Below are 17,632 nucleotides of genomic sequence, written 5' to 3' on the forward strand. Positions count from 1 at the left end.
GTGAGCATGTACTACCTACACCTCAGGCTTAGTAACAGCATAAGTAGGGTTTAGTAGCCAATTGAACTTCCCGTTCTGGGAGTCCTGCAGGTCTCGGGGAGCATCCGGCCTATATTGAGTGTGGTGCTAGCAGGCTCTGCTACTCACTGATCACATGGTACAGAGAACCTCAGGTAGGCCCGGAGATGCGGGTGTTGAAGATGGACTCTGCAGTAGGCAGGAGCTTGATGCCAGTTATCAATTAACTGGGCTCCTTTAAATAAATGCAGAAATGCCTCAAGGAGGGGCTGACTGCTTTAGCTTCCTCAGAGGGCCTTCTAGAGTAGTGTGCTGTAAAGTGCCCACTGTACACCCAGCCTTCCCAGCCATTCCCAGGGTGACGACTCAGCATGGCTCAGGCCTCAGGGATGGACCCACTTGTGGACATCGAGGACGAGAGACCCAAATGGGACAACAAACTTCAGTACCTCCTGAGCTGCATCGGCTTTGCTGTGGGGCTGGGGAACATATGGCGGTTCCCCTACCTGTGCCATACCCACGGGGGAGGTAAGCTGCCTCTTCACACCATGCCCTCTCCGCGGCATTCCCTGCCCTTGAGTGGCGACTTTCCCTTCTTGGAAATTATGATTTGCTTTCATTCAAAGAATAGCTTAGTGTCTTTGAGTCCATCCTGGTATCCAACCGTCTGGGGTTCTTGAGTAGAATGTTCCACCGTTGCGGCCTGCTACATCCTACCTTTTGTTCTGGATGCAAGCAGCAGCCTCTGGGTTTCCCATCACCACCTTGGTGTCCAGCTGGACTCAGAGCTGATTTCTTCCTGGTTCTTCACGTAATGTTATAGCTAACTGCTTGGCCTTACCAATGATTCACTCCAAGGCAGCAGCTCTCCCTGAGAGCACAAAGTTTCTGCAGGACACCTAGTACTGTGAACGCTTTGTTGTTGACCACTAAACTGTCTACTTATGAGAGCTTATTACTTAGTAAAGGACCCAAGTTCCCCACCTTCATACACACACAGAGCCTTCCTCCCTCAAGCACTTGTTTCTCTTCACATAGCCACAAATTCATGGCACACACACTGATCTCTCCATACTGAGGGTGCAGAGGAGACAAAGAGGCTGTACCATCTTGAGAGCTAACATGGGGCATCTCCTAATCTTGTCCCTAGGTGTCATAGGACAGTTGTGACTTTGTGGGGCCAAACTGGGATACTAGGTTGACTTGTTCCTCAGATTTCTCAGCTTCTCTAAGTTCTGGGGTCCCCAGGATGCACAGGTCTGTCTACCTACTCCACGGTGTCTGTTTTGGTTGCAACAACATGGAGAACTTCATTTTCAGGGACCATAGTTTTATGCTTCTGCCTAGAAGCAGACAGGGGTGTGCGCTTGTGGGCCTGGTTGTTCTGACTGGGGAACAGCACAGAGAAAGCTGTGGTGAAAAGTGTGTGTTTGTGTGTGTGTGTGTGTGTGTGTGTGTGTGTGTGTGTGTGTGTGTGTGCATAGCAGGCCAAGAGCTGATAGAAGTACAGACAGAGCCATCCCATTTGATAACAAAGCACTTCCAAGATTCATGGTGTGTAGAGCCTTTTGAAATTCAGACAAACAGGACTAAGGAGAGGGTAGTAGGACTTCTGTCAATTCATAAGGGTTTCCATGTGACTGGGATGGGGCTAGGCATCTTGGCCTTGAATCTTCTCAAAACGGGCCTCTTAAAGCATTTCAGTTATGTCCTTGGAAGGCTGAGACAGGAACACTGTGAATTCTAGAGACAGCCTGGGATATGTAGTCTAAATTGAATGTCTGTGAGTGCATATGTGTGTGTATGTCTGCACACATGTGTGCAGGCCAACAGACAGCCTCAGCTGATGTTTCATTTACCTGATTTTTAACACACTATCTTTTAGTGACTTGAAATTTACCAAGTAGGCATTGTCCAGCTGTCCATCAAGCTACCAAGATCTGCCTATCTTTCTCTCCTAAGAGTTTAGATTACAAGTGTGCGGAACCATGAGCAGCATTTTTGCATGGATTCTGGGAGTTCAACTTATATCTTCATGGCTTGCAAGATGAGCATTTTAACAGCCAGGCTATATCCTCAGTCTGCAAGATACTACCTTTAAGACAAATTAGAAACAAAGGCCCTAAAGTCCAGGCAGGATCCCCATGTCACTCCTGAGGCCTCTGCTGCCCCTCTTTCTGGAAATGTTGCCAAAGTACACGCTGGGCACACACACTGCACTTAAACTGCTCTGAGCACAGCCTAAATGTGTCATTTTATTAACTACACTGATATGCTACCGGCATCTGGGAGCTATGGCCTCACTTTGTGTCTTTGCAGGGGCCTTCCTCATCCCCTACTTCATCGCCCTGGTCTTTGAGGGGATCCCGCTTTTCTACATTGAGCTTGCCATTGGCCAGCGCCTACGGAGGGGAAGCATTGGCGTATGGAAGACCATCTCCCCCTACCTTGGTGGAGTAGGTATGCTTCCTTCCCATATCATGCTATCTGCTTAGGCCTCTTGGGGACCTCTCAATTGTATTTGTGGGGTGCACCTATGGTGAGAGACATGGCAGGAAGACAGGGTGAAGGCTATTGGGAAGACACAGAAGCTACTGTGCCAGGCCATATGTAAGGGAAGAGTTCCACTCATTCCCTACCCGATCCTGGGTGCACCACCATGTCTGCAGGCCTGGGCTGCTTCTCAGTGTCCTTCCTGGTCAGCCTGTACTACAACACCATTCTCCTGTGGGTCCTGTGGTTCTTCCTCAACTCCTTCCAACACCCACTGCCCTGGAGCACATGCCCATTGGATCTCAACAGAACAGGTGAGAGCCCACTGGGACGTGGAGGTTCTATGTGTGACACTGGGACAGATGCAGATCAAGCTACAGGGCACATGCTCAGGTCTCTCTCTGCAGGGCGCATTTGAAATCCAGTCCTTCACCTCTACTCTTGGCCTCTGACTACCCACAGAGCCCAGAGCCGTCTGGACAGATTGGTTCAGAGAGGCCCCTAGTCTCTTGTAGAGCTCTCCATCTTACCCTGAAGCCCAAAGAGAAACAAGAAAGGGCTCCTGGGGAATGAGGAGATAAATCAGTTGGCAAAGTGCTTGCCTCACAAGCATGTGCATCTGAGTTTGATTCCCAGAACTCATGTTGTATGTTGTGGTGCATCCTTATATTTCCAGTACTGAGGGAATAGGAAAACAAAGTTTCCTGGGGCTCACTGGCCAGCCAACCTAGCCTAATTGGTGAGTGAAAGACCCTGACTCAGAGAAGATGGATGACATTTCTAAGGATGATACCCAAAGTTACCCTTTACCCTCCACCCCTCCATGCACACAAGTGCAACACACACACACACACACACACACACACACACACACACACACACACGGCTCCTGAGCCCTAAAGGGAGTTGTTAAAGACAACCCATGTAGGCCTTTCAAGGACAGCTTGAGTGACAGGTTGTGAAGGGCCTGCTACATTGGCACCTATAATTCTTGGCTAGTGCATGAACCATGGTATAGACTGACCCCAAACCCTGTGGCTAGCCAGTGACAGTGCTCTTGGCTCCAGGATTTGTGCAGGAATGCCAGAGCAGTGGCACCGTGAGCTACTTCTGGTACCGGCAGACTTTGAATATTACGTCTGACATCAGCAACACAGGCACTATCCAGTGGAAGCTGTTTCTCTGCCTGGTGGCCTGCTGGACAACTGTGTACCTGTGTGTCATCAGAGGCATTGAGAGCACGGGGAAGGTGAGCTGTACTGCCCGTACACTGCAAGCGAGGAGACCTGTGTGCCAGAGATGCTTTCTAGACTGACTGCTCTCTGGCTACTAAGTGCTTCCTTTTCCCGGTCCTGCCCGCATTGGAACTGACCTGTATCTGATGGGGATCAGCTTTCTTCTGTGCGTTTACACAGCATGTCCACCCTCCTCTGGGTGTATATGTCAGATGTGTGCTTCTGTTGAAAGCATTCTATTGGGTCTCTTTCATCCCACTCTGACCACTTTTGCCACTCACACCAGTTACATGACTAGGATCAACTTTTCTGTCGGCTTCTCTTCTGTGAGTCCCGACAAACCACGCCTCCTGTTGCTCTTTCTCTGAGAACGCAGGTTCCACTTGTTCTCCTTGGATTGCTACAGAGCTGCCAAAGCAGTGACTGTCCCACTCCTATCCTGCCCCTACTCATCACCAGCTGACCCCACCTATCCTGTCCCTTTAAGAACCTCCTCCTGTTTCTTCTTTTTCCTCCTGGCTTGGCACTGCTTTTGTTTATAAAGTGTTAATAGTACAAGCATTGTGAGGCTCTGCCATAAACAGGGAATTGTCTTTCAGAGACTGAGAACAGAGATACTTCTGGTTACATAGCTCCTCTGGAATGGAAGTCCATTTTGGAAGTCTCCCGTGTTGTCATGAGCAGGTTCTGTGCAGGTGGCCCGTTTGAACCCTTACATCCGGGCTCTGCCTTTGACTGAAGGCTGCAGACCTTCTTCTACACAGAGTCCACACAGACTGCCATGTTCTCAGCAAGCTCTTGAAAATGTAGCAGCAGATTCTGTGGTCTGTGTCATGGGTCTTATGCAGGCCCAGAGATAATTGTCCCTTGCAGGTCCTTTTCACACGGACACTCAGTGAACAGAAGACTGAAATACCAGCTGAAGACCTCTCCTGGGCCAGTGTAGGAGGGGAGAGTGTGGGCAGGTGTAGGCAGGGCCTAGTGACCATCTGGAGTACCAGGGGAAAGAGGATGGGTTAGAGAGGGCCCATCACATAGCAAGTGCCTGATGGGCTTAGAAGGAGGGTTTGAGAGAGTTTGAAGAGGAGTTCAGAAGGATACGAGGTCAGAAACAAGGCTGCCTAAGAAGGATCAAGTAGAGGCCTTGGCTATTGCAGAAAAGAGGAGGCTGGAAAGGGGAGTGTAGAGGAGGCGGCTGTGGGTTGTGGAGAGGGAGGGGAGAATCGAAGAGGGGAGCCTGGGATAGGAGAAGGAGGAGGCCAGGGGAAGAGAACAAAGGCTGGGAATGAGGGAGAAGAGACTGAAAGAAAGAGGAAGGGCTGAAGGTGGGAAGGGAGGCTAGAACTAACGCTAAGAGGAGGCTGAGGATAGGACACCTCTTTATGGAACTGGTCCTGCTGGGAGAGACCTGTGTGTCCTAGGACCTCGATGCTCACCGAACTGATCTGCAGGGCTCAAATGTGAAAATGGTGGTATATCTGATCACCTGATGTTTGCTCATGAGCCCAAATCACTAACCTGACCTTGCCCTGACCCCACATTCCCAAGCACCCACTTCTAGCTTGGTTTCAGAAGATTCCCGGAACACAGGCCCTGAATGTCTGCCCAGCTGCTCCTACAAAGGCTGTCTTGTGACACCTGCCAGGGGCCACATTTCATACCTTGTTATCCTCAGGTGATCTACTTTACAGCCCTATTTCCTTACCTGGTGCTAACCATCTTCCTCATCAGAGGTCTGACTCTGCCCGGAGCAACAGAGGGCCTAACTTACCTGTTTACTCCCAATGTAAGTAGACCTTATGCCTCCGGGGATCATGGCCACAGCATGCTGTAGGTAAGGGCTGCCAAGGTAATGCAGGGTGAGGGCTCCCACAGGAACTAGGAGGGGCACCGTAGCTACATGCAGCAAGCGATACTTTGATCGAGGGCAAGTAGGTAACTGAGTGGGAGGCACATGAAGGAGGGAATGCAGAGCAGGGAGAGGCCGACTGGGGACCATGTGTCCTACATCTGGGGCAGGTACTGACTCTGCCCTGCTCCCCATAACAGGGGGCTACAAGACTCAGGACGCCTGTGCCCACATATATTAGTTGTCCTTGGTGGCCTTAGTGTGAAGTTGTGGTCCACGAGAGTCCCTGTAATGGTGACAAACATGCAAATATATATGTGTGTGTATACATACATACATACATACATATATGTATATATATCCTCATAAAGGAACATACATATGTACATTTGAACACAGAAACATACACACATATGTATATATATATATATGAACACCTATATCTGAATGTAAATATTTGAATATATACACAAACACATATATATCCTCATAAGGGAACATTTGAACACACACACATAGATATGAACATATATATTTAAACACATATTTAAACATAAATATTTGAACACATACACATATATATGAAAATATGTCCCGCATAATGGAACATATATATGTATGTTTGAACACACGCATATATGAACATAAATATTTGAACATATACACATACCACATACACACATATATAAGTGTATGTATATATACACACATACACACATTTGTATGTATATATGTGTATGTATGTGTATATATACATATATATACACATATATATGTACATATATATATTCTGCTCCCAGGACCCCTCAGGGTATCTCAAAGCCCTAGGTCTGCAAGTTCTTGAGTTAGGGGCTTGCCAGACTTACCTCAGAACTGGGTCAGATGCTACTCCCAGGCCTGCTCACTTGTGAGATGTTGGAACAAGCCACGCCCTCCTGCTCACGAGTATGCCAAGTGTTTTGGACTAGTCAGATGGACCAACTGGTACAATCTGCCCTCTGCATAATGAGGTCACCCCGTTCATTCCAGATGAAGATTCTTCAGAATCCACGGGTGTGGTTGGACGCAGCCACCCAGATTTTCTTCTCCCTGTCCCTGGCCTTCGGAGGGCATATTGCTTTCGCAAGTTACAATCAACCCAGGTACGTAGCCCGTTTGTGGTGTGGATGACTTTACAGTTCCAGTGTTGAGCCAGCAAACCTGAGATAGACACACCACTTGAAACCACACTGTTGGATAAGCGAACTCGTGTGAAATCCAAGTGAGACTTTCATTCTGAGCAGGGCTTTTGTTCAGACTTCCTGAGGTATAACTGAAGACAAGACAGGGCATCCTCTAAAGGTTGCCAGGTTAGGCCTTGGTGGCAGTGACTCAAGTCTACCAGAATATTCAGCTCATCCAAGACTGGACAGAGCTGCAAGGGGTGTGCTACAAAAGCAACTGAGGATGCTTCAGAAATGTTGGCGTCCATTTGGAAATAGCAGAGCGCTGCACTGGGAAGGCACGTTCCATGTATTCAGTCAGATCCAAATGAAGATGAGGATATCACAAGCTTTCTTACACAGCGGCCAATAAACAGTCAGAAGTTAATCAGACAGGATTAGTAGTTGTTCTTGCAGAAGTATTCTTTTGTGTCCTTTGTGTGAGGTTGTGGCCAAGGAGAACAATTGTGCATGGACTCTCTTCTGTCATGACTTCTGGTTTTCCCTTTTGCTACGGCTGACAGAAAGCTCCATTTTTAATGACTTGTTTTAATTTTAAAATTTTATTAACCTTTTTATATTTAAAATTATTTTTATTTTTATTAAAGTATTTTTTATGTGTAGGGGTGTTTTGCCTAGCGTGCACACATGTGTGCCTGGTGCCTGAAGAGGCCAGAAGAGTGTTAGGTCTCCTGGTACTGGCGCTCTGTGGGTGCTGTTCGTGAGTGCTGAGAACTGCACTTGTGCTCTTCGCAAGAGCAGCAAGTATTCTTACCCACTGAGCTAGCTCTCCAGCCCCAGCAACTTCATTTTTGATGACAGTATTCACATGTCTTTCACAATGGGTAGAATGCCGAGTCAAATATGTATGACATGTGCATGAACCATAAAAGCATACATGTAGTGTTACACGTACTGGTCTCCTGAAACGGCCATGATGCCTACACATGCAGAAGCTACTGCCAGATACCCAGTCTGCATAACACCAGGTTGCAGCGCTACTGAGCTAAGCCACTGGGTCACACGATGACAGACTCTAACAAGTCAACTTTGTGTGGTCATCCACTCTTCCGTGGGATAGAGGAGGTTTCTGAGTGGCTCTTCTTTAGGGAAGGATGTGTAGTCTGGGGCCAAAGGAGTGTTTGTCATATCTTACTGGCCTGAATTCACTCAGAGTGCACCTATATGCATTCTTATTGGAAGGCAGTCTTAAAAACCTGCATTCATGCTCCCCACCCCATGAATGCCCAGACCCTTAGTGGCCCCGAGCTAGGTCATAGTGCAGTGGTATGGGGAAAGGCTGAAGTCATCCTGGGAGCGTGAGACCACCCCTCCCCAATCCTCCAGGTTCAGAGTGAGCATATCTCAGGTTACAGAGGTGCTAAGGAGGAACCATTCCATTTCCTCCTGTAGGAAGCCTGGTTCTGAATCAGAAAGTCCCATGTTGGCCATGTGCTTGTGTCCAGGAACAATTGTGAGAAGGACGCCGTGACTATTGCCCTGGTCAACAGCATGACCTCCCTGTATGCATCCATCACCATCTTTTCCATCATGGGGTTCAAGGCATCCAATGACTATGGGAGGTGCCTGGACAGGTGAGCATAGGTGCTGTGCTGGGATTTACAGGACAAGGCTGTCACACAGTGAGTGCCACAGTGGAGTCCACATAGGCACAGAATGCACGGGCATGTCCTCTTTCTCCAGGGCAATGAGACAAATAGTGTCCTCTGAGGGTTCCTGTCCACTGGCAACCTCAGAATATGACTTGATTAGAAGGAGGTCTAAGAGTAAGTCTTCTTCTGATGGAAGGAAAGTAGGCATTGCGATAAGGTGACTCTGGAGTAGGGTGGTCCTAAAGCAATGGTAGATGTCTTTATGGGACAGAAATGGACACAGAAGAGACAGCTGTGATGGAGAGGGCAGAGGCTACAACAGAACTGAGCAATGGCTGTGGCCACTGGGTTGTAGAAAAGGAAAGCATTGGCTGCTTTTCTTTGACAAAAAAAAATTACCTGGTGGAAATAACCTTCAAGGGGGATTATTTTCCTCATGGTTTTAGATTATAAACTTTAGGATGTTCAGTTCATGCTTGCTTGGTCTCATATACTGAAGCTGAAAGGACATCATAGGGTTGGGGATTTAGCTCAGTGGGTAGAGCCCTTGCCTAGCAAGAGCGAGGCCCTGGGTTCATTCCTTAGCTAAAAAAAAAAAAAGAACAAAAGAACATCAGGAGTGGAGGGTGTGTGTGTGTAAAATTCCTCAACTCATTGTGAATAGGGATAAAAGAAACAGAAAGGATCCGGAAATAAACTCTCCCAAGAGTACACCTCTAGTCATTGACTTCCTCTTTAAGCTTCTAGAACCTTCGAACAGCACTGCCAGCCATGAGACTAGGATTTCACACACGCCCTCTGTGGGATGCTTTCTATTCCCACCATTACATTCCACCTCAGCCCTCAAGTCACACGGCTCTCTCATAATGACAAACGCACCCATGTCCAAGCATCCTCAAGCTCTCAACAGTTGTAACATGACTTGAAAGCCAAAGTTCAAAGTCTCCTCTGAGATTAACACAAACTCCTAGCTGTAAGCAACTGTAACATCAAGGAGGGAGATATTTCCAAGGTCAAACGGCACAAGAAACATTCTCATTCTAAAAGGGAGGATCAGGAGAATAGTGAAAGAAGGATCAAATGACTGAAAACTAGAAGAGATAGATGTGAAATCCCGCATCTCTTTGTCCGGTACCCAGGACACATGGTCATGGTATGAGCTGCAACAGGCCTTGGCAGCCCCACTTCCACGGCACTGTCAGCCGTAGCTGTATGGCCTCTCTCTTGTACTAGTGTTTCTTGTCGCCTGCAGCTTTCCTTAGCAGAGTTCCAAGTCTCTCTAGCATCTTGAGGTGTCCACAGCAAGTTAGGCTTCGCCTTCACAGCCTCCCATGCTGTCTTCCCAGAAGCTGCCTGAAGGAACTGTGACATCACTTCACCTCCGGGCTTCTCAGACTTTTCTTAGAAATCTGGGGTGGGGGTGGGGGTCTTACCTGACCTATAACTCCTATATTTTACACAATCATAAAAGCAGTATCAAGTGGACGATACCAATGTTGGCTACCCGCTTACTGCCAGATCCTTCACTGATGAGGAGAGAATCTGCCTCCTCCTCACTCATGCCCACATAAAGAGGCCCCCACTTTTGGTTCACAGGTAGAAATAACTTTGCCTTTCTAATTGTGGCCAGATAGAGGTATCTGTGAGACACCAAAGGGTCCAGGAAAGTTGGAGTTCTTACTTGGGTGCTATTTGCTCTAGAACTTTCCTGGAACATTGGAACATATGCTGGATCATAGAGCATCCAGTCCCGTCCTCACTGGCCTTTTCCTGCTCCTGCAGAAATATTTTGAGCCTCATCAATGAGTTCGACTTTCCAGAGCTTAGCATCTCCAGGGATGAGTACCCATCTGTCCTCATGTACCTGAATGCCACTCAGCCTGAGAGGGTGGCCCGACTTCCCCTGAAGACCTGCCATCTGGAAGATTTCCTGGATAAGGTACCCACAGGGACAGGAAGGGAGGATACGTCCCTAGGAAACCAGGGCCACTTAGGGTGCATACAGAGCTGCAAAAGGCTGGGGACATTTCCCACAGGAAACTACAAAAAAAACACCTCAAACTACCTGCATCTGGCAGACAGGATGACTTCAGCATGACAACAGGAAGGAGTAGCCAGAGCCTGGTCATAGAGGCCAGTGGATGCTGGGGACCCACAGGCACCAGACTAGGGATGGACACTCAGGGGGAAGCTTCTCAGGACAATAGCTCTGGTCTCTGATTCCGAGGTCATCGATTGATTCCCTATTCAACTGTTCCATATTCCTTATTCAAAAAGAAACCTTTCTTCTCTCTGAGGTGTGCCTGTGGCAGGGTAGCACTTCTGACACCAGAAAGCATGTACATGTACTTAGGTCACAGTGTAGAGTGTGTACACGTCACACAGTATGTGACACACATGTCATGGTGGGTGAGAGGGTGCACAGATGTGATGCTGTGACTCAAGCACACTTCTCAGTGAGAGTGTACCTGTGTCCTGGTGTGGGGCATGTATGTGTATGAACAGTGCAGGGTATACACTGGTGTGGGTGCACATGCATTATAGTATAGGTGCATGTGTTACAATGAGGGTATGTATGTGTTCTAGTGTGGAGCAGACCTATCACTCTATAGGGCACGTGTATCATGGCATGGGGTGTGCACATTTTATGGTGCTATGCACACATGTCTGAGTGGGCACATGTTACCGTGAAACATTCACAGGTAATGGTATGTACATGTGTCATGATATGGGTGCGTACACGTTACGATGTGAGGTGTGTGCTGTGTACATGTCCACAGCACAGACTTTGTGTTGCAGAGTGCCTCGGGCCCGGGCCTGGCCTTCATCGTTTTCACAGAAGCTGTCTTGCACATGCCCGGAGCTTCTGTGTGGTCTGTGCTCTTCTTTGGGATGCTGTTCACACTGGGCCTGTCCTCCATGTTTGGGAACATGGAGGGTGTCATCACACCACTATTTGACATGGGGATCTTACCCAAAGGTGTACCCAAGGAGACCATGACCGGTGAGTAGTAGCCTGGAGGGCCTGTCCCCGCTGTCTACTTTGGTCCGTTGTCCATCCTGGCCACTGTTCCAGTCCATCTGGAAGCAGAGCTCTGGGGCCCATGTTCTTGGAGAAGACTGTGCCGGGCTGACTTCTAGAGTCTGCAAAGCCCCAGTGCCCCCGAGTTGGGGAAATAGTGAGAAGGAACGGATGGGGGGAAGGAAGATAGGAGTGGGGGTAAGGGGGAAGGAAGAGCCTGATGTTTCTTCCCCCACTCTTACGAGCGCCGTTGTTAGCAGGTCCTCCCTGTTGCCTGGCACAGCAGCCTGTGGGGGTGAAAGCAAGGGCTGAGGGCAGGGATGTCCAGGGACTCCTGGCCCTCCACACCATTGTTTCTCATCCAGCTTACCTTTGTTCCCAGGGGTGGTCTGCTTTATCTGTTTCCTCTCAGCCATTTGCTTCACACTGCAGTCTGGAAGCTACTGGCTGGAGATCTTTGACAGTTTTGCAGCTTCTCTGAATCTGATCATCTTCGCCTTCATGGAGGTGGTGGGCGTCATTCACGTTTATGGGATCAAGCGGTGAGCTGTCCCCATGCCTCACCCCGGGGCATGGCAGGGAGTGGTCTTGTGGTGCAGCGTATGTGCCCATGGCTGTCCAGATCTTGGGGAATACTCTGAGATAGTACCCTAAGATCCAGGGTGGGGTCAGGGTGCCCACTGTTGTTGATTTTAAGGATGACCTGTTCGATGAGGCCATGCAAGGAAGCCTGAGCCTGTGTCTTCTGCAGGTTCTGTGATGACATTGAGTGGATGACTGGGCGGCGGCCCAGCCTGTACTGGCAGGTGACATGGAGGGTGGTGAGCCCTATGCTGCTGTTTGGCATCTTCCTGTCCTACATTGTCCTTCTGGCTCAGTCATCACCCAGCTACAAGGCCTGGAACCCCCAATATGTAGGTCCCTCCCACAGTGCTGTGGGGATCCCTCAGGTTTGACCTAGCCCCCAAGGCACTACCCACAGCTTAGATGACCTGCATATGGCAGTGTGGTCTGACCACTTCTGGTAACTGGGAAATTGGGGATGTAGATAAGATGGTTGGCTATAAGGGCTGAGGCTGCTGGCATTCCAAGGCAAGGGCTCTGGTAAGCAGAGAGTGGATCCCATGGTGTCTAGACTCTAGAGCAGCTGTTCTCAACCTGTGGGTCATGACCCCTTGGGAGGAGGGGTCCAGAAAGACATTTCACAGGGTCACCTAAGACCGTTGGAGAACACAGATATTTACATTATGATTCAGAACAGTAGCAAAATTACAACGTAGCAACAAAAGTGAGTTTATGGTTGGTGGTTACCACCTGAGGAACTGTACTAAGTCACGGCATTAGGAAGGCTGAGGACCACTGGTCTAGGGACATCATAGGTCCTATTAGCCTCCTTGTTAGGGACATGGCCTCATTTCACTGTCTCAGTGTGTCTGGGGACAAACAGCCCGAAAACTACTCATGTTCTATCTGGGAGACGACAAGTGACGAGCAGGGGGTGTCTTTATGACCTCAGTCTTTGCCCAGGCTCCTAAGGCAGGCTGGTCTCTTCCAGCTGTGTCCTTTACCAACTGCCTGGTCCTCATAGGCACACATGCACACTTCAGAACTTCACCTACACCTGTGCTCCCCCTCATTATGACAGCAATCCTTTCCAAGTCATCCCTAAAGAAAGACCCCAGCACAAACCAGCACGTAAGGCTGTGTACTTGAGAGGTTTTCGTGAGAACTGTCTCATTAGACGTACCTTTTACTTGCCCACAAAGACACACAAGAAGCAGCAGAAGTTGGGTCGGTGGGGTCCCCATGTCACAGAGGAGAAAGCTGGGGGTCCGGAGTGATAGTTGTGCAGACCCAACTGGCCTCTTGGTGGTTCCCACCCTCGGGAGGGGCTGGGATAGAGGGAATTCTGACCAAACTTCTTTCATTTTCTCAAGAATCCATGTGCACACTGTTGTTATAGGAAGGAAGGGGTAGGGGGTGAAGTGGCCACTTACGTCGGTGGTGATCAAGGAGCAGCCTGGCTCCACTTGGAGATGTGTGGTGTGGTCTCTGTCAGGACACATATCTATCTGAGCATGCTCTTTTGTTCCCACAGGAACATTTTCCCTCAAGAGAGGAGAAGCTCTATCCAGGCTGGGTACAGGTTACCTGTGTGCTCCTGTCCTTCCTGCCCTCACTGTGGGTCCCTGGAATTGCTCTGGCTCAGCTACTGTTCCAGTACAGACAGAGGTGGAAGAACACACATCTGGAAAGTGCTCTGAAGCCACAGGAGAGCAGAGGCTGCTGAGACAGAGCCAGGGTAGATCAGGGTTGGGAGGAAGACCTGTGCCACTCCGATGCAGCCTCATTACACTCTGTCTACGACTGAGACCACGTGATTATTGCTTTCCTAGCTTTCCGTATAGTGGAAGACTCATAGATTCAGGGCAATTGTGTATTGCCCAGTGGATGTCTGTGTGATGCCATTCCTCTGAAGCTAGGTCCCACAGGGTGCCGTCTGCATGGACATGGCTTTTCCCTAGAATCCATGCAGATTTGGGTTGTCCCGAGTGTACTTCATTGGCACAGTGGCAAGACTGTGGAAACCTTTTCTCTGAATGGCCTTGGCATTACTAATTTTAGAAATCCAGCCCTATGCTGGTCTTCAAAGAAAAGCTGGAACCTGACAGGTGGGAAACTTCTTCCTCCTCCCATATTATCCTGGTGTTACCATGTCTATAAAGAGACCCTCGGGTGCAGATACCAGACATTAGAGGACTGAGTATTCCATGCCTACAGTCATTGCCACAGGGGTGAGGTGGTCACAGCTGAGGAGGCACTGACTGTACCCTGACTCGCCATACACATTGACGTCTTTACTTTTCCAGCATCTAATGTTTGCTTGTCCAGAAGATACAAAACAGCTCTTAGACAGTTAGTTTTTCTCTCTCATGAAAGTGATAATTCACTCACATGTGTTCACCACTGGGCCTCTGCAGTCTTTCAGCACAGCCACGGCTCCAGAATCCCAGCAGGGCTCAGAGAGCCCCCCTTTCCCTCCTGTTCTGTTTTCAGCTCCTTCTATTGGCACCGTAAAACCAGAGTCATCTCCGAAGTTTGGGGACTTGGGCAAGGATGTTCACTTCTTGCCATCGATACCGACCTGTGGCTTTGTGATGGCAGTAACTTCCCAGGCACAGCAGACCCTGGTGCCTTCAGGGGGATGAGGGCGGGAGGAGAAGGACAGTGATGCTGTCCATGGCACTGACATTTCAAGCAAGAAAGGTTTATATGGGTACAAATGTGGCTCCTACTGGAAGCCATCTTTCCAGGGCTAGCCCAGAATCCAAAGTAAACATGAAGGTTTCTGTGGCTGTCCACCTGTGTACACAAAGGGCTAAACCCTGCACTTGGTCCAGCATCCTGGACTATGACAACTGCCCATGCCCATCCAGTCTGCCATTGATAAATACTCTTGATAAGCAGGAATGTAAGAGACACCTATCTTTATACAAGGTATTTTATGTCCATATCATGTTTCAAAATTGGGTTGTCATAAGGGCCTATTATCAGGGAAATACTTTCAGTGTAGGATATTATAAAAGCAGGGCGGGCTCTGCCAACATCTTGGAAGAATATGCCTTCTGCCAGGACTGAAATGAAAGCACAGACCTCAGAGTTTAAGTCCTGCTGAGCACAGAGAGCAAGAGCTTGGACGATAACCTCTTGAGAATGGTTCACTCTGCATACATTCTTGATACGGCTATGGCAATATCCAGATAGAAGGAAAGATGGACAGGAGGCACATCCAACAGGTGGCTTACAGGCAGAGATACCAAGAGATAGGCAGTCCAAATCAGCAGAGGTTCACCAACCTCTACCAAAGAGGCTGTTTGACGCCTCTGATGAGTGCCTGAGATATTGGGGTGGCTGCCAAAGCACTACCCAGGGTGAGCAAGAGACTGGATTGCAGAGCAAAGGTGAATAAGCTGAAACTGCATGGCCATACCTACATGCAAAGTATCCTCGAGTTGACTCTTCTCTTGAGAAAACATGGGCTAGGCCTGTTCAGCAAAAACTGGACCACAAAGCCTGCAACCTGTTGGGACACACTACTTCTCAGGGCAACAGTGTCGCCATGGGAACGAAGCTGCCATGAATTGCCTGTGAATTCTGAAATGGACACAGTGTCCAACATCTCTTCCTCAGTCACATGAAAGTCACCACTCTCTCAGTATTTTCCTTCAGACTAGCTCTATCCTATGGCTAAGGTTAGGATTGTACTTGGAGAGGTGTTCGTCTACACTCTAGGGTGAGAGGTGATTCTGTATCCCAGGCGATCCTGAGAGCTCAAGCTCAGACAAGTCAACTTGCTGCACAGGAAGCGGCCCCCTCTTACAACAGGTGGAGCCGAAGTCATTGTGAAAGACCACGCTGTTGTGACTAGGGAGTGAGTCTGTAGGTTTGTGGGCACCGGCTCTGGCTGGGCTACAGAAGTGGCTCTGTTTGTCAGGAGAGTGAGTTCCCTTTGGGTTCTTGGTCTCATTAATAAAATAATTAAAAATGGACTCAGAAGGCAGCCTGAGGACATTTCTTTTAAAGTTTTAGAGACAAACAGTACAAACAAGATGAAAATCCCATCACTGCCAAAGGAGGGGAGATGGACCTTTTAAACTAGGCATAAATATAGGGAAATAGAAAAATCCCAGAATCTCAAGGAAAGTGTGTCCAGGAGCACCAACTTACACATCTGAACTCAGGGAGTGTTTTGTTCTAGGATTGCTCCAGTGATATGTGGCTATAAGTATAAATAATAGCTTTTTTTTTTTAGGAGCTGGGGACCGAACCCAGGGCCTTGCGCTTCCTAGGCAAGTGCTCTACCACTGAGCTAAATCCCCAACCCCGAAATAATAGCTTGTTAAGAAATAGAAAGTACTCCCAAGAATGAGACTGTGCTAGTATGCTTAGAAAAGAACCCAAAGAACAATGGAGCAAGGGGCGCATGCATGACCTTTATTGGACATTCATGTGACCCCCAGCTCTACTAAGTTTGTGTATCCCACTCATACCTGGTGTACGACCCATTCCTTATTAAAAAAAAAAACAGGGGTTGGGGATTTAGCTCAGTGGTAGAGCGCTTGCCTAGGAAGCGCAAGGCCCTGGGTTCGGTCCCCAGCTCCAAAAAAAAGAACCAAAAAAAAAAAAAAAACCCCAAAAAACAAAAAAACAAAAAAACAGTCCAGGTGAAGAAAGACTCCAGTCTTTCTCTGAAATATGGCTTCTTTCCCACGTCAGTCTTGATGTTTCAGTCCAGTCTCTTCCCCTATCTCATGTCCACACACTGGGACTGAGAAAAACAGAAGCTTCATCCCAAACACATCTGTACTCTCAATACCCTGGAGGCCCAGAGTGTGAATTGGGCCTCACTGAGCCAGGACTGAGGCATGCTGGGCAGCGGCTGTCTGGTTGGCAGTACCTTCATTCCTGGGCTTCGCCCTTTCTTCGAACTCAAAGACAACAGTGGCTGGCTTAGTATTTCTATAACCCAGCTCTACTTAGCCTTCCCTTTTATTGACTCCTGTGATGACCTCAGACCCACTCAGATAATCAGGATGATTCATATCTACAGGTCAGCATACCAGGTCCCTTCACTCCATCTGTAACTTAAGTCACACTTCATGATCAGCTTCTGGGGGGCCAACACATCTTTGTTATATTGTTCTGCTCACCACAAGTGTGTTGTCTAGTTTTATGTCAACTTGATACAAACTAAAGATGTCTGAGAGGAGGGAACTTCAATTAAGAAAATCTATCCATAAGACTGGGTTGTACACAAGCTTTTAGGACATTTTCTTAGTGAATGATATGGGAGGGTCAAACTCATTATGGGTAGGGACACTCCTGGGCCGGTGCTCTTGGTTCTATAAGAAAGCAGACTGAGCAGGCTATGGGAAGCAATCAAGAAAGCAGCACCCCTCATGACCTCTGCATCAGCTACTGTTTCCAGGTTCCTGACCCGTTTGAGTTCTTGTCCTGACTTCCTTTGATGATGGACAGTGATGAGAGTTGCTTTGGTCATGGTGTTTTATCACAGCAATAGTAACCCTAACCAAGACAATAATCTCTTGGTGGTGAGGGGACTTTGAGAAGCCAATTAAAATTTTGGGGAACCTCCTTTAGTTCTACAATATCCTTCACAGGTTGTCTTAGGGTTTTTT

At 48.4% G+C, this 17,632-nt stretch overlaps 1 protein-coding gene across 4 annotated transcripts; it reads left to right on the plus strand.

Moving 5' to 3' along the window:
- Positions 1 to 283: 283 nt before the first annotated feature.
- Positions 284 to 14,182, plus strand: Slc6a18 (solute carrier family 6 member 18). 4 transcript variants are annotated; one of them, NM_017163.2, is made up of 12 exons: positions 360 to 546; positions 2,338 to 2,478; positions 2,688 to 2,825; positions 3,579 to 3,760; positions 5,422 to 5,532; positions 6,625 to 6,737; positions 8,264 to 8,392; positions 10,193 to 10,349; positions 11,210 to 11,414; positions 11,815 to 11,974; positions 12,184 to 12,346; positions 13,531 to 14,181. In NM_017163.2, exons 1-12 carry the CDS (start codon positions 390 to 392, stop codon positions 13,720 to 13,722), a joined length of 1,848 nt encoding a protein of 615 aa, NP_058859.2. In that variant the 5' UTR covers positions 360 to 389; the 3' UTR covers positions 13,723 to 14,181. The 4 variants fall into 4 exon arrangements, with proteins under 4 accessions (XP_087514555.1, XP_087514548.1, XP_087514564.1 ...); XM_087658429.1 differs by lacking the exon at positions 12,184 to 12,346 and having other exon boundaries at positions 284 to 546; positions 13,531 to 14,182; XM_087658422.1 differs by lacking the exon at positions 8,264 to 8,392 and having other exon boundaries at positions 284 to 546; positions 13,531 to 14,182.
- The last annotated feature ends 3,450 nt before the right edge of the window (positions 14,183 to 17,632 follow it).

This window comes from Rattus norvegicus, chromosome 1 (genome assembly GCF_021556685.1).
Source record: "Rattus norvegicus strain SHRSP/BbbUtx chromosome 1, alternate assembly SHRSP_T2T, whole genome shotgun sequence".
Classification (NCBI taxonomy): domain Eukaryota; kingdom Metazoa; phylum Chordata; class Mammalia; order Rodentia; family Muridae; genus Rattus; species Rattus norvegicus.